Source organism: Temnothorax curvispinosus, unplaced genomic scaffold, assembly GCF_003070985.1.
Source record: "Temnothorax curvispinosus isolate PA1 unplaced genomic scaffold, ASM307098v1 QBEX01001173.1, whole genome shotgun sequence".
NCBI classification, from domain to species: Eukaryota; Metazoa; Arthropoda; class Insecta; order Hymenoptera; family Formicidae; genus Temnothorax; species Temnothorax curvispinosus.
Window position 1 is genome coordinate 48,095 of NW_020210953.1, and position 25,553 is coordinate 73,647.

General features: G+C 44.3%; 1 protein-coding gene across 3 annotated transcripts; it reads left to right on the forward strand.

Moving 5' to 3' along the window:
* Positions 1-614: 614 nt before the first annotated feature.
* LOC112460974 (nuclear hormone receptor FTZ-F1 beta) lies at positions 615-24,052 on the forward strand. Of its 3 annotated transcripts, none has more exons than XM_025025963.1 (7): positions 615-1,433; positions 16,042-16,555; positions 16,921-17,345; positions 17,799-18,143; positions 18,246-19,871; positions 20,144-20,434; positions 20,725-24,052. In XM_025025963.1, the coding sequence occupies exons 2-6, from the start codon at positions 16,213-16,215 to the stop codon at positions 20,408-20,410; spliced, it is 3,006 nt and encodes a 1,001-aa protein (XP_024881731.1). In that variant the 5' UTR covers positions 615-1,433; positions 16,042-16,212; the 3' UTR covers positions 20,411-20,434; positions 20,725-24,052. The 3 variants fall into 3 exon arrangements, with proteins under 3 accessions (XP_024881731.1, XP_024881750.1, XP_024881741.1); XM_025025982.1 differs by lacking the exon at positions 615-1,433 and adding an exon at positions 14,278-14,635; XM_025025973.1 differs by lacking the exon at positions 615-1,433 and adding an exon at positions 15,346-15,975.
* The last annotated feature ends 1,501 nt before the right edge of the window (positions 24,053-25,553 follow it).

Sequence of the window (25,553 nt, forward strand, 5' to 3'; positions counted from 1 at the left end):
TCGCGCGTATACGGCGAAACGTCGCGAGCGTCGCGAGGTTTCACGTTCCGCGGCTCGCCGTAACAATTTTCATCGGAATCGCGTTATCGTTTATCGCATTACGCGATTCGATACAGCGGAATTTATCGCGAACGTGCGACGCGCGTTATCGCGAAAACTTTCCATTTTTACGCGCGGCCGCTGTTACGCGGCACGCACGATACATACATACGTAACCGGAAATTCCAGCGCGCGGACCCCCGTTCCGTTCGTAACCGCCGCAACCATCCAACCGCCATGTCGGCCGGCGAGCGGCCGAAGGCGACGGCGTTCACGGCGACGCGCGTCGCGTCGCGTCGGAACGGCCGTCGGCGGTGTCGGCATCGCGCGACGGTGTACTGTACTATCGGCATTGGCTTCGCGGCGCACGGTCACCCGTGAGAGAAAGAGAGAGAGAGGGGGAGCGGGAAGGGGCGGCGGGGAGAACGCACTCGCGAGAGAGCGAGCGAGAGGGAGGGAGAAGGAAAGGGCGAAAGAGGGAAAGAGAGAGAGAGAGAGAGAGAGAGAGGACGCAGGTACGAGGGGGCCACACACACGGAAGGTCCGTGGCGAGAGAGCGAGACGAGGAAGAGAGGGGGGTGAAGGGGGGAGAGAAGAAGAGGAGAAAGAGAGAAAGAGAAAGACAGTCGAGCGCGAACTCGTGGTGTGCGGAGGTGCCACCAGCCGGAGTCGGAGTAACAGCGGAGAGTCGGAGGTGGCCCGTGCCTGTGGCTACCCGTGACCGCCCGTGGCTCGAGAGCTGTAACTCGTCGCGCCGTTGTAACGTGACGCGCGCGCGAGAGAGAGAGAAGAGGTGCATGCGTGCGTGCGTGCGTGCGCGACGCGTTTCTCGCCCGTCCGTATTTTTTACCTCCGTCGCGCGCGCGACGCGACGTCGACCGTCGCGCGTCGTCCACCGGGAGCACGAACGGCGCGAAGGTGCTCCGTGTGCCGCCGTCTCTCCTCCACGCTCCTCCCTCGCTCTCCTTTTTTTTCTCTCTCTCTCCATCTCGTCTCCTCTCTCCGTTCGCTCGTTTCTCCGCTCCTTCGCTCGCCTTCTTTCTCTCTCCCTCACGTACCACGCGAGTGTGATCGGTACAGTGCGAACCAGTGCGACGTGATACGTTCTCGCTCGCGGATCGCCCTTCGCTGTGCTCGCGCGACAGGATAGTTAGGTGCCGCGCGTATACGTCATCGTGAAAAAGACTGTCAGGAGTGCCTTACTAACTTCTTCCCCCCCGAGCTGGCTGTCGTACGGTCGTACGGCCCGACACGTTCACCGTCACCGTCACGGCGAGATCCCGAGCGAAGAGAGAGAGAAAGAAAGAAAGAAAGAGAGAGAGAGAGAGCGAGCGTGAGAGAGGGACGGATAGATAAAGAGAAAAAGAGAGCTCCACGGCGCGCCGTGCGACGAGGTAAGAGCGCTTCCCGTGTTTGTTTTCCCTAAAAAGCGAGACGGTAACGTTACACGTTACATTAAAGGTCCGTTCGCCGTGCGACTCCGACGACCGACGGCACAGGGACGTACGGAGGTTATGTTTCTCGATGACCCCTCGACTCTCCCCTCGCGTCTCCACCGCGCTCCTCTCTTCCCCTTCCCTCGCGGCCGCCCTCTCCCGCCTCCCCCCTCCCGCCCGGCTGCTTTTCCTCCTTCTCGCCGCGTCCTTTTCGCGCTTCACCTTCCCCCTGCGTCTGTCTCCTTCACTCCTCTTCTCCCTCGCGCGTACTTTGTTCCCCCTTTCTCCCTCGCCCCCCTTTTTTTCGCATTCTTTTTCGCGTTAGACGTCGAAGCGAAACGCGACCAAAGTTTCGCGAGACCCGCGGCTCGATCGAGTCGCACACCTGGCGGCGATTTTCATGCGAACACTTTTGGAACACTCGCGGTTACGCGCCGTTCCATCTTTCTCCTCCACGTGCGAGGGAGGGGGGGGGGTTCCTACGTTTACCTCACGTTACGTACGGACGTACTTGACTCTCGCGTCTACGTCCACGTCTGCGTCTCTCGCGTTTTTCGCGTGCCCTACCATCGCGGTACCTCATCGCGACACCGCCGAGTTTCGTAACCTCTCGATACGGGTTTCGCGAGCTATCAGCTGTCAGCCACCACCATATAGTCCATGCCACCTGTCCGAAACTCATGCACGCGCGCGCGCGCACACGCACACGCGTGTGCCTTCTTTCTTTCTGCCTTGCTCTTTCTCTCTTTCTCTTCGCTTCTTTGCGCCTCGCCGCGTTACACGCTCCCTCACCTCTCGTCCGGCTCTCGGACGTTAAACCGCACGATCTTACACGATTTTACAAGTAGTTTTCTTCGTAGGTCTTTAGACTAATGCACGATTCCTCTCGAGAAAGGCGTGCGGGTGCGCGCGCGCGCGCGATCAAGCGATCGGCGATCGGAGCGTGCCAGCTCCCGGAGTAGAGAAAAGGCTTGTTGATATTTCGGCGCGCAGGCTCTCTGGCATGACAGCGCGACCGGCCTTGAGCCCCCCTTCCCCTTCCCCCTCCGCGTCCACGTGTCCCGTCTTCCCCCGCGCCGCTCTCTTCCATCATGTCCCTACTATAGGCACACCGCCACGATACTCTATGGACCAGTGACGCTCAACGTAGGACGTTCCCGCTCCCTCGAGACTTCCCCGATCTCATGTGTTCGCTATATATTTTCTTTGTACAAGTTCTTTACGCAAGTTAGTCCCTTTGTGCCTTAGCCTCGTAGTCTTAGGTTGAGGCTTTGGCGGTTGTCGTTTGTTTACTTACATTTGCATATTGCATATTCGCATTGACTGACAAATGTCACGTGTTTCCTGAAGAGATACGCGATTACTTGTTACATGAAATATATATTATATAAAAAATGATAAACGCGTACGACTTATAAAAAAAAAACGTATCGAAATATACTGCAGAAATGATATACCTCGTACGTAAAGGGGTAGACGGTAGACGGTGAGCGGTAGGTGTGTTTGAACTTTCGCAAGAGGGCACATATTTTAGCATTTTTTAAATATCTTTTATAGATATTCGGCACGAAACTGCGATCGTCGCGTTCGATAAGCGAATTCTGAATATCGGCGTACGGAGTCGTACGGAGTTACTGACCTGATTAATTTCATACATTACAAGAAGATATATCGAAATTTTTAGAGACGATTATTGTTTCTCGCTACGAACAGATTATTGAAGAATTCGCGAAGAAACTTGTCGATAAAATATACTTTATTTATATTTTGGTTGTTTGTGTGTGTGTGTGTGTGCGGCCTTAATTAAAGATAACGCGAGCGTTCATAATCCGTAAGATTTATGAGCTGAGAGGAGGACGTTTTATCTCGACAGGGCACCACTGCTCCTTATGAACCGCGAGTCCCGCTCTCCCTCTCCCCCCTTCTTCTTTCTCTCACTCTCTCTCTCTCTCTCTCTCTCTCTATCTTTTTCTCTCTCCATCCTTCTTCATCTCTTTCTCCTCGGATCCCGATCTCGATCTCGTCTCATCGCGACGCGTCTCGTTCGGAGAGCGCTCGGGCTCTCCTCTCCTTTCTCTCGCGGCGCGCCGCGCGCTCGGACACGAAATCGCCGCCGAATCGCCGAGCGGGCGTTTCTCAAGGTAGGGAGAAGTAAGTGACCGAGAGCGCGACCCGAGAAATCGTAAGAACGCGTCAGGGGCCGCGGCTCGGCGGAGTTCGGCGGCGATTGAAGGAGCCACGGAAGAAAAGAGAATGAGAGAGAGAGGAGGGAGGGGGAAACGGAGGGGCACAGAGAGCGAGGGCGAGAAAAATCTCTCGCTCGCTCGCTCGGAGCGGGTCTCGGGAGAGGAGAGAAAATGAAACGGGAACGTACGGACGCGGACGGGCGTTAGCCCGTAGCGGTATACGGGCGTATATCGCGCGGCGCGGCGCGGCGGAGCGATCGCGCGACAATGGTATCGGTATATATCCGTTCGCTGATCACGGTCGCGACGACGAGGCGACCCGACACGACCCGACGCGTCGCCGTCGCCGTCGCCGTCGCCGTCGCCGTCGCCGTCGCCGTCGCCTCTCATCTCGGATGAGTCGAGATCGAGCGCTCCACCTTGACGGCTCCACCTACATCGCGCGGAGCACGATAGAACACTCCGCGTGTCGTATTCGCCTTTCGCTTCGCCGTATCCTGGTATACAGGGTGTTCCAGAGTTGTCCGATCGATCGGCATCAATGATCGAACTTCTAACGTTACTTCTATGGGGAACGCTTCTCGCGAGAGTCAATCATTTTTTTCCCCGCGAAATCGTCACCGAGACGTCTGTGCAATTGATCTATTCCGACGTGCCGAGGATGTAAAGAATCATATAAAATTTCGAGAAATGATTATTATTGGCGTCATATAAGATAATGTCAAATACCTTCTAACTAATCTTCGAGCAATTTGTTTTATCAAGGTTTTTTCAACCCCGTTTAATCGCGACGAGTCTATTTTCGTTGACGAGTTATCGTATCGTATCGTGCAGAGTTTGCAAAGCGCGCGACAGGATGAATCGCGCCAACGTCCTTCGGCGGGAAAAGAACGCGCGGCCGATTAGATTAAACGTTGCAACGTGCGTCTTGCGTCGAGGTATTACGTATACACGTATAACGTACGTCGGATTTGCACGGCACGGCCGCGGCGTTTCGGCGTGCGCCGCGCGCCGGTGCGAGTGAAACGGCGAAAGTCCGCCGCGTTGTTGCACCCTCGTTTGACCGCTGTTTTTTCCGTGCCGCCGGAATGATACGAAAGGTCACGGAACGCTTAGAAGAACTTTCTCTGCGTTTGGTGATCGTTAGAACTCGCGTGCCAAGTAAAACTATATTTACCTCGCCGACACGCCGCGCCGCGGCCGTTGCGGCGCGTTCTCTCCTTTACCGAACTACGATTTACGCCGAAGAATCGATTCGATCCGCGCGGGTAAAATGTTTCACAACGAGATGCGATTTCGCGATACGCGATATATGCCGGGCACCTCTTGAGGATCGCCAGTAAACTCTGGAAGCGCATTTCTTGAAAAATCTGATGGGATCGAGTTTTTCCCGCTGAAAGATACCTGGTATCGAATTTGATGAGCTTTGACAGTTGAGTTCTAAAGACGGCAATATGCAACGAAACTTCATTTTTTTTGTTTTATATTTACTGACAGAAAGTTTGCTTGAAAAATCTTTTAGCAAGGATCACGGAAAAAAAGATTAGCTACTGTAGCAAATTTAGTGACACCCAACATTTTTTGCAGCGAGAGCTATAATTTAGCAATAGTAGCAAAACCTCTTGCTCTCGCTGCAAAAAAAATGTTAGCTGTCCATATTTTACAATTTGCTATAGTAGCTAATCTTTTTTTCGTGATGTATTTATTTAAAAATAATAACGTATTTTCTAAATAAAATTATTGTTAAAAAATAATTCTTAATTCGAAAAGAATTACGCGCTGAAGCCTTTCTCTCACACACATATGTATAAAATACCTTTTAATATATAAAATACTTATAAAATACCCTTTATATAATCCATCGGAGTGACGCAAATCTTTAAAGATCGATTCGTCGTCATTGGTATAATCATGGCGATCATTAACCAATACAATCTTATGATATTACAATTTTCCTAAGTAAAAATAAATAGCGATTACGTAGTAGTCTACAAGCCTATAAAGGCTTACATAAGGAACATCACTCGTTACAGCTGACGTGAAAAGAAATCGGAGATATACTCTCGGCATTGCTGCACGCCCGCGTCCGCGCAACGAAAAATCACCTGTATGCGCTGTCAGTTTAATAAATCAACTCTCGGGAAATCTGACATATACCATTTCTGTATACATATATAGCGCCGTTAGAAAACATCAATTTTCGTTTCCTACATAGATATCGTGTTACTGATACGAATATAACGAATATAACGGAGTATTATTTGCAACGCTACAATTAAATCAGACTGACGCTTGAGTATTTTTATCTCAAAAAATACTCTCCTTCTAATATGTCATATATATCACATACGAAGAAAGAAAGGTTAATTAGTCGACCCCAGATTAGCATTAATTCAGTCAGCGCACAAGTCTGATCAACGTACGTGGGAATAAATACTTCAATAAATTCATAACCGCGGACACCGGGGCTGCCTGTTGACCTCTGGTGTTACGGGAGTGACGTGGACGTCTACCGCGGTATTGGGTATTCTTGGCATATATCCCTGTTCACGGCGTGCGAGTAAAAGTTCGCCGGTGGTGGTGGCGGCGGCCACGATGGCGACGGCGACGGCGGCGACAACGGGTCTATCCATTCGCGAGCGTGTCTCTCCGGGTAATCGCTACTCCAGATTGCGCAAGCACCTTCGGCACGATCTTATCGTGTTGGCTGCAACGTACACTGCACGTACACGTGTACGTGCACGCATTCATACGCCCGTCACGTATACACGCATGTACCTGCGGCCGATGTGTACAGCGTGTGCCGGACAACACTTACATGCACAAGTGTAAGTGTCCTTTACGCTCGACGGGCCCGTGCGTGCGTGTCGACGGGCGTATGCGTACTTACGCGACGTATACGTGTGTCCGTGTACGAGGAAAGAAAAACGGCGTGAACGCGTGAAGGGCGGCGAGGAAAGAGGAACGAAGCGCTGGAAACTCCCTGGATCCTTGAAACAACGCGGATAAGCCTAGCGCAACTTATGAATATTGATGCACCTTTCTCGACGCGGACCGCACCTCGATCGCTCGTTTCTATTCGAGAACGATCATCTTCCCTTCGATCTGACCGTTCGTCGCTGTGCGACACGACTTTTCGGCGTATGACCGCGAGACTATCAATTGATTTATTATATAGCTTCATTTCGCGTTATATTCCCAGTTGCCCGTTTTCCAATGGGACCTTTCAATTGACTGTTACGATAAGTTATGTTGAAAATATGAAGAATTTGTCGGTCCAGCTATGTAGAATTTATTCTGTTAGTTTGCGGATTAAGTAGTACTTGTGTAGAATTATCTAATTAATGCACTTATATAAAATTACGATACTGGAATATTGAGTGGTGAAATGTCATTTGAAACTTACAATTAATCTCTCGGGAGGGATTGGAAGAAATGGGGATATCGAGAAGAATGAGAGAAAGAAAATACATAGAAGACGGCTCTATTAACGATAAAATCCTGTTATCTCACACTCCTGAATTCCGAGGAAAGCGTAGGACGAGGCCTGCAAACCGCTGAACGCTCAAATGTCGCGTGCTCACCTCGGGGTCTCGAGGCATTTTCTTGCGACGCGCGTAATCAGCCTCGCGGTTTCACGTTTTCATTAATTTACGCTTCAGCGCGGCGTAACGCGAGCGACCTTATTCCCTCGCGACGTCCGGGGGAGGGTAATATATTAGACGAATGACGCGAGACAATCCGCCGTGCATCGCGACCATAAAGCGCGGGGCTCTTCCCACGCGTGCTCATACCTCGGCTGGAAAACGCTTTGAGAGAGCCAAGGCTCTTGTCCGGAATCACCTTAGCAGCTGTACACGTTCGTCTGAGCACCTCTTGTTCTCCAAAGGTCGACGGTTACAGAACGCGCGCGGAACGAGGCAGCTGGGATACGTATACGTACGGGCGGGATATCGCGACGGCGACGTAACGAATGCGGCCGTAAAATTTTTCTTTGCCACACCGCGCGCGTATACGCGGGGAAAAGGGAGGAAACTAATATCTCTGCTAGTCGCCACCGTTGGGGATACCGGTTTCGGTGCGCTGCATTGTTTCGATCTAACGACGTGGATCTAGCGCAGTTCCTTGCAATCTCGCATTCTTAAAACGATCTTAAAACGATACGATACATGCTGGACGTTATGCCGCGTTACAACGTGGAAAAACTGCTGAGCCACATGCTGAGAACCGACAGAAATTTGGGATCAAGAATGTCGAACTGCCACTGATTATTTCTAGACGAATTGATATTTTTAGGAAACGCTCTTTAATTTTTTTAACTCGCTGTGATGCTAGCGCATTGCGTTTTCTTTAAAGAAAAATGTTAGCAGAGCTTATTTAATAATATTTAATAACGAATCAGAGACGTTTTCTTATTTTTACTATTAACTCTTAATAATTTGCGACTTGTAATTCTGTATATAAAACAATTTTCTGCTGCGTCGATTCTGTTTGATATCTTATCTTGTTAGATATTAATAGCTGAAAAAAGTTGGCAGCCAGCTCCCTTCGTTGACAATTCTTGCTACGCCACTGCGTTTGCCCGCACTGATTTGTTGTGCGATCTGCCGTTCTCTGTTACATTCGGTGTGGCATTTTTTCAGTAACGGAGGCTGGAGTACAGCCAACAACCTAATGCGAGCCGACGTGGCAATTCGATCTGACTGTACCTATATCTTAATCACAACAGCACGTAGATAACTTTTGCACTTAAATACATTGAAACTGCAAGAATTCTACCAATCTCCATTAACCTAACAACTTTAGTTTCTTTAAGCGATAATCTCTCCAATAGTGGTTTCTTGAAAAGTATGCAACAAAATCATTGTATATAAAATAGCGAAAATTAATCATGGAAATACATTTTTATTGCGCTGATAGGAAGTGGTTTTCGAGAAGTATGCAAAAGAATCATTTTGCAACCGCTTACAAAAGATTATTATCGTTAAATCAGCTTTATTTCAAAACGTTGCTTTATCTTTCACTCATGACTCATAGTTATATCGCAGTTTTATTGTATTAATCCAATATTAATCGCGATCCGATATCTGTATATCATTCGAGAATTTATACTTTGCGTTCTTAGAGCGTTTTGTGCTTGTTTGTTGCATTCCTGAGTTGCGTGTTTGTGCTCTCGGCACAATTTAATCTCTGCTATTGCACATCGTGATTGGAGTCATTTTTATCCGAGCACCCCAGACGCGCGTCTCGCAAATCGCTTTGTGCGAACGACGTACCCCTCAAGGAACTCGGGGTTTTCCTCGAATATCCGATTACCCGGCTATATCGATTACCATCGGTTCCGGGCGAACGTGTGCCGGCCGATGTCGCGCTGCGAAAAGGAAACGCGTGCACAGGCAGCGCGAGCGCGCGAGGCCGGTAGCCGCGCGACTGTGAACCGGTTTTCGATGCCGCTCAAAAATGCCCCACCGTCTCGGCAGCAATAATTTTAATCGACACCCAGGCCAGACCGCGCCGCCGCGCGCCGTGCCGCCCGGCTGTCCCTCTCGCGTATACACGCTCTCACGCTCGCGCGTGCATTCGCGAGATGTCGAAGATATGCGCTTGCGGGGCCCGCGACCGGGCCCCGGCTTGACAAGGCACACGCTCTGGCCCGGGTGAAAGGAAAACGCACGCGAGTGCGCGCCTACTACCTTCGGTGACAGAAGGAGACGGATTCCGCGGCGAGCGAGGGCATGCACGACCGCAGGAGACACGCGTAGTTTTCGTGGAATACCGTCGCGAAAGCTGAATCAGACGAGCGTTAGGTGGAGATGTAACGATGACGCAAAGCGACCGCGAGTAGAAGCCCGAATCGTAATCGTGATGCAATCGTGGAAATGCCAGGCTGGGTTACTTTCGCCAAAAGCTCGCGGCGGTAATGCCAAAATCATGTTGAACTTCAGAGATTCTTTTATATTCATAATGGCAGATTATGAATATAAAAAGGAATGCAGCTTGAAAATAAATGTTTCAATGATTCGAGTATATTCTTTAAATTTCGATATTTGATATTTGATACGATTATAAAGAGATGTACGAAAGAAAAGAGATGTTTTATAAAGATCGTCGCGAAAACAGTTTACTAATTTAACTATGTATAATTTTGAAATTTAAATAAAAAATCAAAGCAAATTTGTAAAAGAAATTTTAATTAAGAATTTCTTAAATAATAAATAGATTATGTCGCATAAGATACGTATCTTTCGTATCTTCAATATAATACATATTTTTTTGTTGCGAATTATCTTGCGATACGCGGCGCCGTAAAATATCTGCGGAAGGCGCGGATCACCTCCGGAATAAACATACCCAGTCGCGATAGACGCCGACTATCGCGTTAAGGCTCCGAGAAATGGAACGGCGGGAACGCTATGCATGTTATAGCCGAGGAAAACCACTCCAGTTCGAGATACCGTTTTATTTCGTGCGCAACGCACTCGTGCCGGGTTCACACGATCGGCTGTCCCTCTCGTGCAATTAAATAAGAAATTTGTCTGATCGATATCGTGGAAAAACGTTATCGATAAAACACGGTGGTGTAATTTTTTAGGCAGAACAATTTAGGCTTAATCTTTTTGAATTTTCTGACGCTTCCATTCCCGATGGAGTCCTTCTGTTAATCGTTTGTATTTAAAAAGCGTTATTAAAATGAGCGCGGTAAAAAGAATACAAGATTCTAACAAATATTAATACGTTTGAATAGTTGCAATATATGCAAATGAAAATGTTTTTATCGCGATATGTTTCCAATTTTCATATAAGTCATCGTAAACTTTTAGGACATACCCACCGTAGTCTTAAAAGCAACGAATAGATTATTAAGAACATCGCGATGGTATGTGGTACATACGTTTACGATGACAGTGAAATATGGTCGACGCCCACTTTCATAATACTAAACCTATCGGAGTTTGATATCACTACTTATGTAGTAAATAGCTTGATATATCACACATTATTATTTTTATGTTAAAATCTTATATGTTTCTGCATTAAAATCTGCAGTGTGTCTAGATTGTCTAGACATTAATTGAATTTATTTAACTGTGCGAGCTCGATACTTGTCTTTAATATACAATATTTGAATTCTTCTAATTAGTATCACCTCTCAAAATTATCAAAAAATTTATCTTCCAAAAAATTCTTATACCTCATTATTCGCGTTTGCTATTTTATAAAACAGTCAATAGATTATGTGTATAACGTGTAAAAAAAAACTACTTCGCGGAAAACGCAAATTTTTTTTATATGTTTATTTTATTATATTAAAATATACATATATTTAATCACTAATTTTAGCAAGTGTAGGGTTAATGCTCCCAAAAACGAGCGGGGTGTAAAATTGACGTTCAACCGCAAAAATTGCTCGGCAGTCCGAAGCGGATTAAGGCGCACGAGCAATCATGCCATTCTGGCATGCCAACTCGTTGCACGCGAATGTTACACTTGGCCGACGTGTTTCCTCGTCGAGGACGAGGAGGTCTAACGTCTAACGTAATGCGCACGAGGAGAGACAAATAGGGCGGCGCGATGTAGCGCGGCGCGGAGCGGACGCGTCGCGTCTTTCACGGTCATTCCGCGGGGCTGCCGATCGGGGACTCTGTTCGCGACCCGCTTAAAATAGAGCCGCCGTATATTCCGTAGGTCGTCGATCCCTCTTCCGCGTCACCTGCCATGCCGCCTGCTGCAGCTTGTGTCAAGATACGAGGAAGCCAGGCACTTGCGCGTGCATCACGCGCAACCACTGTCGCGTTTGCTCCGCTCCGCTCCGCGCCGCGCCGCGCCGAGACGAGACGCCCGCCCGCCCTGCTGCCGATGTCAAGAAACGGCACCGATCGAACGGTCATTGACTAAAGGCTTCGACGGTAAATAACCTTATGCCCGTTACCATAGACGCGTTGCGCGTTTCCACGAGAAAGCGGCATTGTTAAGAAAAGGGTGGCCGACAAGCTTTGATATTATATGAGAGATATTACGTGAATTCAATTCATCGTTATAAATATTGCGAACTTTAGTCAGCAACATTTTCGAAAGCTTCCTATCTGTAACACACACACACACATATACATATTTGTCAGATTTTTTTCGATCAATTAGAGTCTAGAGAGAAAATTCGCCATTTACGATCTGGACTAGATCTTGGTAACTTAATATATTGATATATATATATATATATATATATATATATATAATATTGTGTGAATTTTTTATACTTTTTCCCAAACTCAGTTAACTGCGCGCAGATTTTTTGTCAGTCTTTAAAGCACAGCTCTTTCTTGGAATAGTAAATCCACATATTTAAATCGAATTGATTTTAAATTTTGACGCTAATAAGCATCCTTATTAAATCACGGTAAAGAATTTATTGCGAAAAATATCACTCCAATCAGGGTTCGAGCCTTCATTCTGTGACATCTTTATCAGATTTTTTTCTCAAGTTAAATGCCACTTAAAATACAAGAAACGTGGTTTTATTCTTAATGAATTTTATGGCTTCGTTATGACAGCTGATTTAGCAATATATATGAATTATTGTGGCTAATAATTTTACAAAAATTAATAACCTCGGACTACGAAGCCATCATTTATGTTAATGAGGTGTGTTTTGCGAGTCGTAATCATTTTATAATGGCTATTAATTATCCTCATCAATTAGCAAACACGATTGACATTATACGCTGCTGTTGTCTCGGAAAATTCCGAGAATCGTTTAGTTATCAGGTACTTCCTTTTCAGAAAGCGCCATAATTTTGTCGGGGTAGTATCCTACGGTAGTACGGCACTTGGGCTATCGTTTCGCGTATGATAAAGCCCGATCGTGTTATCGTGGTGCGGAGGACGATGCTTTGTTCGCGAGCCTGCTATGTCAGACAAAACGGATATCATACGGCCGAGTAAAATGAGGAGATCCCACGGACAACTTGCACATTTTATAATGAGCTTGCTGCTGATTCGCTGCAAAAAGAGGATAAGGTGCAACGCGGGGCAGAAAATCGGCTTACGTACGGAGAACGTACGTAGGAGTTAGCCGAGCGGATTTCGCTAACTGCATTTACGGTTGTCGCTCTCCGCGGTGACTCATTTTTATCCGCCTTTGATATTTCCTTCATTACCTTTTTATATGTTTTTTTTTACAAGGCAAAAAGTTGCGTATAAATGCAAATTGTAATCAACTACGTGGAATAATTTTTCTCAAAGCTGTATACTTTCGAGAAAAGAGAACGCTGTGGGAACGCATCTGATTTGACGCATCCCCGTCGACGGATTCGACAAACAAAAGCATTTATCTTAACGGTGGCGATTACGATGTTGCTTACCGCTATATGTTACATTTTAAAGCGTCGCGGCAATTGCCACTTTTTTATACTTGTCTTTTCCCATTGTGCCGGGCAACGGTAACAAATAAGCCTTACGACAAAGGCGACGTAAAGGGCACAAAGGACGTCAAAGCGGCTCGCTCGTGCGCCTACCTGTCGAAGGCAGCGGAGGGCCCAGGGAGCCCGGCGCGGCGCGGCGCGGCGGCGTTTTTCTCGGCTCTCTCGGCGAGCCGACGCTTCCTCTGACCGTCCTTACGCGATGTCACTGACCCGAGTCCGTATCTCGATGCACAAGAATAAGGAGGAGCAGGAGGAGAAAGAGACGGTAGAGTGGAAGGAGAAGCGGGAGGAGAAGGAGGAGGAGGAAGAGGAGGAAGAAGAGAAGAAAGAGGAGGAGAAGGCGGAGGAGGCGGCACGAGATTCCATCGTCGTAGTCATCGTTTGTCGTCACCTACGGCTAACCGCCGCCGACGAAGACGCGAGACGACGACGACGGTTGAGGATCGTCCAGCGGTGACGGCGCGGCGGCGGTGGCGGTGGAGGCCGGTCGGAAAGGAGCGCAATAGCGTCGCACCGGTGCAACGATAGCGTGGGGCCGCGGCCTGGCCCGTGGCCCGGCTTGTCCCGGTCCGACCGACTCGCCTCGACGCGGTACACGGTGCGGTGCGACCGCGACGCTCCCGAAGTGGGGAGAGAAGACCTTGAGCTGTGTCACGTGACCCCGAAGGTGCATAGGAGCCGGGTAGGGCGGTCGCGGAGGGCCTTGAACTTACCGCCGACGTCGTCGAAGCCGGCGTCGTAACTATCGCGCGCGCACGCTCGCGTTCTCAAGTCAGTCAAGTCAGAAGAGGCGACTTGGGAGTCGGAGATAGAGAACGACACTCGCCATGTGCGTACTACCGCGTACAATCTCCTGTATCGCTTCCTTTCCTTCCGATTCACGTTTAAATAAAGATGAGAGAGAAAGGAAAGAGAGAAAAAGAGGAGCACGTTCCTCTCTTACACGCTCGCACTCGCTCGGCATGTACCTACGCTCGTTTCCGAAAACGTAGACCAGCTCGGTGCGCTGGTATGCGACCTGCACACGCGTGAGGGGCTACCTGCCGCATGCCGCCGCTATACGCCTGCGAGTGCGAGTATAGCGGCGCGGGTGCCAGGACGACACGTCGTACGCGCGGTATCGCGGCGACGCGATGCGACGAGGCCGTACACCGCGCCGGTCTCCGATATGCTCCGATATGCTCGACCGCTCCGGCTTCGCCCGTCCCGCTCGTAACTAACGTTGTTACGTTACTCCTCGAGGCACCGGCCGCGGTGCGTTTCGTTTGAACCTCGCGATAACTAGCCCGGCAAGACCGTACGAGTCCGAGAGTACGGTTACCGCGTTACTTGCGTCGTAGCCGTGCACTCCGTGCATGCGAACAAGATACCTGCAGACTGCGGTAGCTCGCTGCGTCACGATGCGTAAAATAAGATAGAGTTATGGGAGCGATATATGCTACATCTATTGTAACTCGTTCTAGCCGTTCTACCTTTTACGACGGAAACGAAAGGAAATTGTGTAAAAGTTATCGGTTTAAAATTGAAAGCAAGTTAACGTATATCCACCGTAAAGGTAAATTTTCAAGATAATTGCCTAATCTTTAATTTAAAATTGTTCTATTCGCCTATCTTTACAAAGAGTATATATACAAATAATTTCCTTGTTGCCTATATATGTATATAATAAGAATTTAAAGTCCAACAAAATCTTGTTTTAATTAATTTAGTCATGTTTAACTGAAGAATTTAAGACTTTTTATCAAGTCTTTAAATAAATGTCGTAAATTCAAAAGTCAGATGCAGAGAATAAATTAAATGTTTATTAAGAAAAAGTCGATTTCTCTGATCTAAACTCCTGTTATTATAGACTCGCACACAGCTTTATGTAACAGCGGAGTCGTGAAACAGCGAGAACTGAATTATTTCTTTCGAGGACACGTCACCCGAGTTGCAACTTGCAAGGTGTTAATCGTTAATATATGGTGCTCGCGAGTTACATGCAGGTTCTCTATAAGTACACACGCGGCGCGTATATATACGCCAGTTGCGTAAATTATTTTAATTATCCGAGCGCGGTTTACGCTTCAGAGCGTGTGACCTAAATGAACAATTTTGCAATACGTTTCAGTTTGAAAAGGGGCCGATAGCGAGCTTAACGGATCTAAACGGCGTACGTTTGCCGTTCCAATCATGCGTCGGATCGGAAACGCGTCGATCTTTGTTTTTCAATGACGGATCGCTTCCCGCGTATGTACGTCTGTCGCGTGATCGGCCGCCGAGCACTCGCACCATGTGCGGGCGTGAGTGAACGCGTGTGTTTCCGCGCGAAGGTCGTTCGGCGGTTCCGCGGGACCGGAAGTGGGCCGGCCTTGCGGCACGGCCATCGGCGTAACCTTGCAGACAAGCGAGAGAGAAAGAGAAAGAGACTCGACTGTGCGTCAGCACTCGCGAAATCGCGTCTAATCGTGCGACTGGATTTTCGGCCAACGTTCGTGCGAGAAATTCAACCGATTCGACGCGACGCTTAGTTAGCTCTGAGCCGAAACAGTTAAAGGAGTTCTGCATTCTTGCGAAACCCGTTGCGTAAACCGCGTGAATTGGAAAGTATATCCAGGAATTTTATAATCAGACCTCGAAATAAAATTTCTATTTGAATTTCGCGCTAGAATTCGATTTAAACTAAAAAGATAGGAAATCGTTCTAATCAATCAAATATCGAGTGGAGTTTGTTAGTTTTATAAATCATCGATAATGTTAAAATAATAAAAGATGAAACATGGTTTGTTTCACTAATTGCATAATATTCTTTTGTATCAATTTAGTGATTAGGCAGTGCGTTAATAGCGGGCATTAATGCACAATAATTTGTTTGGAGATTCTTATCTGATATGAGAGATATTGCGAAAATAAAATGTTAGTATTTCAATGAAAGATTTGCATATTAAACACATAAGAACTGTATTCGTTTTTCTTTTTTAGCGATACGGAGCGAGCGTGAAATCGGCATCGATCGTGCACAACCATACGTAGCTCCCGATAATTCGCAGAGGCGACAATAAGAGGGCCCGCCGTAAGGATGCTGTACGCTTTCGTGAGGATCGAGAGGTCGCGAGTCGTATCACGAGCTTGCAGCGGCGTAACCAGCTGAGAATGTCAGAGCAAAACGGGCCCAGCGAGGGCCCAGGGCCAGGGCCCGGCTCGGATTCGGGCTGGTGGCCAAACACGCAGTCTTGGAAATCGTCGGCGGCCGCCTCGTCGTCGACCTCGTCGACTCCCACTTCGGCGGCAGGTTCCGCATCCGTTTCTGTCTCCTGCTCCGCGTCCAGCTCATCCTCGACGAGCTCTTCCACCTCGGCCAACTCGTCCGCGACTTGTTGCCCCTCGTCCTGCATCGGCGTGTCCTGCACGATGAGCCCAAGCCGCTCCGCGGAAACGGGGAAAAACGTGTCCGTCACCACTATTAACGTACCGCCCAATCAAGAAATGCACGATGGTATTACTCTCGACTCTTTATTAGATTCCCTTAACGCAGTACAAATGCAAAGTGATTATTTGAAATAATCTCTTTCTAATGTATGATGCCATTCAAATATTAATAAAGGGACTTCTAATTTATTATGTAAGTTTTTTGGCACGTTACAACAAAGAAGTAATTTTTATTAATTTTATTCATTATTATACCAGTGATAATTGAATCTATATACTATATTAATTCTTTAAAAAGAATTTTTATTTGTAAATTTTTCTATTAATATCTAAGTTAGATCGTTAAAAAAATAGTTTTTCGTAAACAAGCTCCTTTTCTCAAAATAATAAAATTTGCAATACCTTTGATTACACATGCAACTATGATTTTAGGTAAAGGAGTATGTAAATATCTCGGGGGGCAGAATGGCGTGACGGTGTCGGTGGTATCGACCTCGGTACTGGGATGCGGAAACGCGAACGCCATCCCGACAAGCGGAATCTGCACGAATACGGGGCCGCATAGTATCGGTATCGGAATCGGCGGCATCCTCGCCGCGAACGCGGCCGACATCGATGATCCCGAGGACAGCGACGGCGAGATCAGCAAAATCGACTTTAGAGGCGTCAATTTACGTTCGAAGAAGAAACGCGACGTATCGGGTAATCAGAATGGCGACAAAATCGGTGACGGAGATGCAAACGGCGACGGCGGGGGATGTTGCGATGACAATTCGCAACAGCAGCCAGAGAGGCCTATGTCATGGGAGGGTGAACTATCGGACCAAGAAATGTCTTCCAATACAATTACTAATCAGGTTAGACTCTTGTTGAATAATATAAAATTTGCCAACAGAGATTTGAAAAGAATATTTATATAAATTTTTTAAGAATCGTATAATTGCAAAGAATATGATTGTTTATTTATGCAAAAGTCAAATATAAACTTATATTCTTTCAAACAAATTTATTGTTAATTGAAAAAATTACTTGGCAATGCTGCATTAATGAAAACTGAAAGTTGATAACTACCTGATCACAGAAATATAATAAAGATATAACCAGTATCGACCTGTTTTACCATTTATGTTATAATCCGTGCGAAGTAATAAAGTCAAACTTTGAATGTAGATAAGCATTTTTTACTTTATAATTACATGATTGTATAATCATGTAATTATAAAAATTGAAAATAGTAGAAATATATAGAATTGTGTGTGCATATGTGTATATGTGTATAATTTAAAACTTCAATTAACTATTGATTTTAGGATCACAATGAGGAAACGTCTATGGAGGGGGTTCAAGTATGCAGCACGAGCCCTGGGCCCATGGAACAGAAATTTCCTATCAAGTCGGAACCGGATTTTCGATCCAGCCCAGGTTTCACAATAGGATCCTTTCACGATGGTGGACTGCCCATGACACACAATCAACAACTGCAGCAACAGCAACAGCAACAACGCGGTATCGAAAACCTCGAACAGACGCAACAAAGTGACCTACCGCTTCTCGTAGGCAAGCTTCTCGGTGGATACAACAACTCGACGCCTAATCACAGTCCTGTTCTAAATCCGCGACATCATCTAACTAAACACAGTCATACTAGATCGCAGGTGAGCTAATACAACAACCTAAATAAATACCGTACTAACACGTCAATCCGACATGTTTAATTATGCATACGCATATACATTTTAACTTTCGAACTCTCGTAGGTGCCGTCACCAGATTCCGCTATTCATTCCGCGTATAGTGTCTTCAGTTCACCAACACAGAGCCCCCACGCGGCACGGCATTCCGCCCTAGGAGCGGGCAGTCCGATACCCTCCTCGTCGCTGTCCCTCTCTCGACACAGCTTCAACAATTCGACCTCCTCGTTATCCTTATCGCTGTCGCATTCGCTTTCGAGGAACAATTCCGACGCTTCCAGTAGCTGCTACAGCTACGGTTCGCTTAGCCCGCCTACGCATTCACCCGTCCAGCAGTCGAGACATCCGCATTCGCACTCGCAACATCATCAGCATCAAGTGGCGCAAGGTAGTCCGCTGCATCTACCAGTCTCGTCCGCAGTCGCCGCACATCATTACTCGTCCTCTTCCGTACCAGGCTCGGAACTATCGCCGGACGGCCATGCTGTCGCGGAGGATCAGGAAGACTGTAGGATACCCTCAGCGCCGTCGGGTATCTCCACAAGGCAACAACTGATCAACAGCCCCTGCCCGATTTGCGGCGACAAGATAAGCGGCTTCCATTACGGCATCTTCTCGTGTGAATCGTGCAAGGGATTCTTCAAGCGCACCGTCCAGAATCGCAAGAACTATGTGTGCCTTAGAGGCGCAGGCTGTCCGGTCACCGTGGCTACGAGGAAGAAGTGCCCGGCCTGCCGCTTCGACAAGTGCCTCAACATGGGTATGAAACTCGAGGCGATCAGGGAGGATCGTACCAGAGGCGGTAGAAGCACTTATCAATGTACCTACACTCTACCGGCAAATCTCGTTGGTAGTCCTGCCGGCGGTATGACCAGTGAAAAACTGACGACGGCGGGCAACTGCAGCCCGGCACCGGCCGGTAGCGAGCACCATTATTCCGTTAGATACCATTCAAATCATTCTCACAAGATACAAGTAGTACCTCAACTTTTGCAAGACATCATGGATGTGGAACATCTTTGGCATTATAACGACAACGATCGGGTAAGCGGCAGTGGAGGGGTACTTGGAAGTGCAAGGAATAACATTGGTGACAGTATGCTGTTCGGTGGATCCGGAAGTGGTCTGACGCCCAGCGGTATTGGAACCGCGACCGGTATTGGCGCCGGAAACAACGGAGGTGCGGTGGAATGTTTGTCGAATGACTCTAGTAACGTCGATACTAACAGTAAGAAAGGAGAGACGGCGAGCCCTGCCAGTTCGACCTCAACGGGGGCGTCTGATCAACATTCCACAAATGGCAATACCACCAACAATAGTAATTCTCAAATCGCCAGTAATTCCAATGGCAATTCAGCGCAGCATCCGGACTTTCTATCTAATCTGTGCAACATCGCGGATCATCGGCTTTATAAGATCGTCAAGTGGTGCAAGAGTCTGCCATTATTTAAAAATATCTCGATCGACGATCAAATCTGTTTGTTGATCAACTCTTGGTGCGAGCTACTACTTTTCTCCTGCTGTTTTCGCAGCATGAGCACTCCCGGTGAGATAAGAGTGTCTCTTGGCAAGTCGATTACTCTAGAACAAGCAAGACAGCTTGGTTTAGCGACTTGCATCGAGAGGATGCTCGCTTTTACCGACAATCTGCGAAGACTGAGAGTAGACCAATACGAATATGTTGCAATGAAGGTAATTTGTCTTTTCCTTTCGATATTAAAGATCCTTATTCTCAGTGCATATGTAGTACTTGAATCCTGATACAGCTTGTTTCATATATTTGTATCATGTAAAATTGAAAGCAACTTTTTGTATTAGATAAATATAACCCAAAAATTGTATTAAATATAGTTAAGTATTGTGAATGAAGAGATGAAAATATGATCTAATTTTTTATTTATTTACAACGACATGATAACAAGTATAATATCAACTTTTTTATATCTGTTTCTGGAAATTAAAAGGTGATCGTGCTGTTAACATCCGATACAAGCGAATTAAAGGAGCCTGAGAAAGTCAGAGCCTCTCAGGAAAAGGCCCTTCAAGCACTGCAGCAATATACAATCGCGAGGTATCCAGAAATGCCTGCCAAATTCGGTGAACTATTGTTGAGAATTCCAGATCTACAAAGAACATGTCAAGCAGGAAAAGAATTGCTCAGTGCAAAACGCGCCGAGGGAGAAGGCAGCTCGTTTAACCTTTTAATGGAATTGTTGAGAGGAGATCACTGAATTGTCAGCACAGTGAACTATGCCGTAAGAATACAAAATTGCTTTATAGTTATTTGTGTAACAAGTGAGGTAAGATGAAAATTCCCGGGTGTGGAGTTTACGCACGAGCCGAAGGCGAGTGCGGTAACCGCACCCGGGAATTTTCATTTTTACACACGGCTTACACTCCCTATTTTATGTTGCAAGTGCCTGGAAAGTGGTCTATCACGCACGCGTAGCGTGCGTAATGGGGCACTTTCCATGCACGTGTTGCATAAAATAATTATTGCCCTGATTGTTGCAGAATTATAATCCGACTTCTGTTTTCTTTTCAGATTCCACGCTTATAGGGTCCATAAGCTTAGGGAATCGGATATAATAAATAATCGCAGAGTAAGAAAGATTAGGAAAAAAAAAAAAGGAAACGGCAGATGTAAGGTCTATAGTGACATTAGTACTTGGTGAGGGGATTGCATTCTTCGTAATTAGGACGCATTAACTTAACAAAAAGATGAAAAGAATTTTTCTATTTTACACCGGAATGCTTCCATACAGGTTGTGCATGTTCGCATTCCTGTTTTGAAACAAACGAATTTCGAAGCGGCCTACGGTGTATGCCGGATACGTATGTACGTTCCGCATACAGGTAGATGCTAATGAGACTGAAAGTTTAATTGACGAGGACACGCAGAGCATTTACTTTTACAATGATAAGCGTTGTATAAATACGGAGATGGTATCAAATAGCATTAAAATGCTAAATTTTATTAAATTGATGTAATCTATTCGAGCGCTAGCTTTATAGTGGCAAACGCGGATCTATAAACAAAGTTGACCTTTAATTAACGATTATAATAGAACAACCAGTATTGCGTATCGTTCTGCGCTTACTTAAGAACAGAGCATAGCCATGCCTTATCTATCCCGGTTATGAAAGTGTACTTAAAACTTAATACATCAGTCGACCAATTGTCTACTTATAGAGCAGTTAATCATGGAATAATTAGTTGATATCGCTTAATTAGTATATATCGTCCACAGAATACATGGTTTTTATCGATCACACAAAATACATTTTTAATTCTCTTTATATGTTTTAACAGCTTGCCAACAAAGGGAAAAATGAAATTTTCAATTGGCATAAGTATCACAGAAATTTCCAGCAATACATATAGCTGCTATCTTTTCTGTAAATATGCTTTTTTAAGCCAGGAATTGACTAATACTGCTTTTCCGTTTTACTTGTAGAAAGGATTTTATTTTTATTAAGTATTATCAAAGCATAAAAATAAAACGGCAAATCAGATTATATGTTATATATATATAAATGTTTATATATTATATATATTTATATTATACATTGTTTTGCATAATCGTAATATAATCTGAAAATTTATTTGCGTTTCTTTCAATATCAGTGGCAAACTATAACTCCCGTTTTCTCATTGCAGTCATATGGAATTATGACATCAAAGCAAGAAGCGAATTTTTTCTTTCCAATACACATTGAAATAAATAAATTTTTTGCATGCCATCACGTACGTTATTATAGTAAAAAATTGATAAAATATATCGAATACTCCTTTAGTCTGGAGATTAATAAATGATTATAAATCTTGATCAATTATCATAAGATACATTTTTGTTCAAAATGTAGCATATGTACATGTAATATAGTAAAATTATATATGCATTTACTAATACAGAATAATAAAAAAGGGAGTTTTTGTATTTTATCGATTTATGTTGTTGAACGTGAGCGATGTCTGAAAAAATGGTGAATTTCAAGCGCAAAATATTTATTTGCGTAGTGCAAGAAAAAATTCACTCTGTTTTATTTTTGATATAATATAATATAGCTGTAATGAGGAAACAGTGGCTTTAAGAATTGTCAAATTTTATGCTAGTATCAGCGAAAGGATGCTTATTGATATTGTAAAAAAATTGTAAAGTTACAAATTTATTAAAATTAGTATATATTCGCCAATCACGTAATTATTATTTTTGTTATAACATTCTCAAATACATGATACAGGCTATCAATTAATGCTAATATTTGAGACGAAAACGACTTGAAATTTATATATACACTGGTTGTATGCGTATACATAGGCAAATAAAAGAATGGGCAATTAGCCATTAATACATTTTTATTTGTCTCTTTGCTGAATCTATATTTACAATATAGTGTCGAAATTATTTTGCAAAAATTTTTCTTGAGCATGGGACATAAAATGTCTTTTAGGACAGGAAAATATTAAGAATATGGCGCATTGACTACGGATCAGCATGATTCCTTTACTAAGTCAAGGAACGAGAACATTTATTTTTGAAAGAAATGCATTATAAATGTCGCTCGAAAGATGCAGCTATAAGCTTGCGTGCGAAACAAACGAATTGATCTCTGTCGTTGGTACTTTAATGAGACTGTCGTATATATTAGCACATTGTTCTTTGTACAATTAATTAGACTTTTTTTTATTTGTTGTCTACGTTCGATGAAAAAGCATGTGAAGAATATCTCAAGACACTTAAAAAAAATATTACCGATTCGCGCAATACTTAATATAAAGATAATTTATAAGAACCGTCTTCCTACATTTCTATAAATTCTAATAGAAAATAACTTATCATCCTCTCAATGTATATGCGCACACATATCATTCGCGTAATTATGAATGATTTCCTTCTTCAAAGTTCATTGTAAACATTTGTATAACATTGAAGCCCTTGATAATAATCCGTACATCTCATCATGCACAATAATAGTGATAACGTATCAGAAAATATTAGCCAGTATTTTGAACGATTCTTCGAGTGGTATTGAATGAATATTGAATTTGTATTAAAATACTTCAAATCGGATGCTTAATTTGATTATACTTTAAAAAATGCAACGAAAGTAACGCTGTAAATATAAAGAGAAAGAATCATATTTTGTTGTGACGAGTGTGTGTGTGCAGAACGCGTAAAAAAGTGGGAGTGGGAGATAAAAAAAAGAGCGAAAAAGAGAAAATGAGGGGAAGCATGCGAGTATGATAGTATACCTGTAATAAAGCATATAAAAGTCGACTTAAGCGAAATAATATGAAAGTAGAATTACAAGAAGATAAATATTTGCCTGTTAAAAAATGACTATTCTATGTTTATGTTTGATAAAAGCTATTTCTACATACTTGAATGAGATACTTCTGCTGTAGCTCAGTGATAATTGTCTTTATTTGTACGTGCGTATGTGTGTGTGTGCGTGTGTACGACACGCGGGTTAAGGAATTTGCTTAATTTTTCTTGTGCGAGAGAAGAGCTAGCTGTAGAGACATTCTCTTAACTGACGCAATTCAGTTCTCTCGTCCTCTTTTTAAATCGTCAAAAGCAGAGAGCTATGTACTCAATTGATACAGTCTTCCGTTTCCAGTAGTATGATACGATATCGTCGCGAATTACGATATGCTCGCGTTCGTATTGTAACACATTATAAAGATTTGACAAAAAAAAGTCTTTTTGCCAATCATGACAATATTCGGAGGAAGCTGTGTAGAATCGGATTGTATGATATTGTACGAAGAGCTTAAATACGACAGACTGCACACAATGGCAATTAGATAGATATAAATATATATTTATATTCGGATTTATACATTTATATTATATAAATTATATGAATATAAATATATGTTTATATTTGGATTTATATATTTATATACATTATATAAATATATAAATATAAATATATATATATGAATGAATATATACATACAGTTGTGTGTAAGAGAGAAGTTTGTAAGTATAACGAGGGTAAGGACATAAGGGCCAAACAGCAGTGTAATATTAATCAGATCGTATCCTAGGGATAATATTATGGATACTCAACACGTATAGTATTTCTTATTGATATATAAATATATATGTGTGTATATATACATGTTATATATAATATAAATGTATATATATATGCATGTATAATTAAATACAGCAAGAGAAAAATTTTATAGAGAAAAAATACCGACAGAGTTTTATCCACTCAGTATCAACTAGCTCAGCAGTCCTGAAAATTGCATATTTTTTACCTCGATATTGTAAAAATCTCCGCGGCCGAGCGTTTGTACGTAAATATTAATTATCATACGCTAGACGATGATCTCAATTACGCGAATGCACGTTCGGCATTAACGATTTTAGATGCTACTGACCTAGTTGAGACCGCGCAAGAGAAGAAAAGAAAGAAAAAAAAAAGACAGGAAGCACCCGATGTATGTTACTGCTGAGAATATTTCGTTCCCGACTTAGGAGAGAATAGCTGTTCACGCAGACACAATTAGAGAGTAGTTTTATACATATGACACGAATTATCAGTACGAAATAAAAGAAAAACTTTTTATAAAATGATACATTTATGCTCATTCGCTCGAATCGTTCTCGACGTCGAGAATTTCATCCCCTTATCAGTATATATAACTTTCTTTTTATTTTAATTAATTTCATACGAATCTATTATGCTGTTCATGAAGCCGGATATAAAATTATATCAATATGGCGACATGAAAATATCATGTAAAAATATATTATCGAAAATAATATTCAAGTTAACTGTCCGCCTTCGTTGCACGAGCGCCGTTATTAGGTGGGCGAGGGGAACGCGTCCTCTCAACATATACGCAAATATGTATATGTATAATAATTTCGTCGAGTAAATTAATGTTTACATGTGTAATTTGACAACCTTAACAAACTTAAACTTTAAATTGTACTCTTTATTTTTTATTTATATATTTATTTATTTAAGTCCTTCAAAAATTTAGCTAATGGTGCCAGGTTCGTTGCATTTCGGCGCATAAAATGGCGTGAGGATTCGCGAGGAGGATTCCGATCTTGCGCTCCGCGACTCGTCGATATCGGATGTACCTAACAACGATTCTACATAACATTTATACGTTATAAAATACGTTAAAACGCGAGCGTATGGTATTTTATGCGTGTCAGATTTATTTTCGTGACGGCAAAACAATCGCGAGATGTTGGTGGAGCTGCTCGAATTCGTACCGTCGACTGTCGAGATCCGCCGCCGCGGAGATCTCAAAGTATCAAAATGGCTCAAGCGGCGCATTGATCGCGATCCTTCGATCGCGATCAGCGTGACTATAATTGCAAAGCGAGTACGTGTATG

Bases quoted from the DNA above. Each gene is read 5' to 3' on its own strand.
- LOC112460974 (XM_025025963.1), top strand. From the start codon at position 16,213: ATGTCAGAGCAAAACGGGCCCAGCGAGGGCCCAGGGCCAGGGCCCGGC. The intron at 16,556-16,920 runs GTATTACTCTCG...CTATGATTTTAG, and splicing joins CAATCAAGAAATGCACGATG to GTAAAGGAGTATGTAAATAT. The intron at 17,346-17,798 runs GTTAGACTCTTG...TATTGATTTTAG, and splicing joins CCAATACAATTACTAATCAG to GATCACAATGAGGAAACGTC.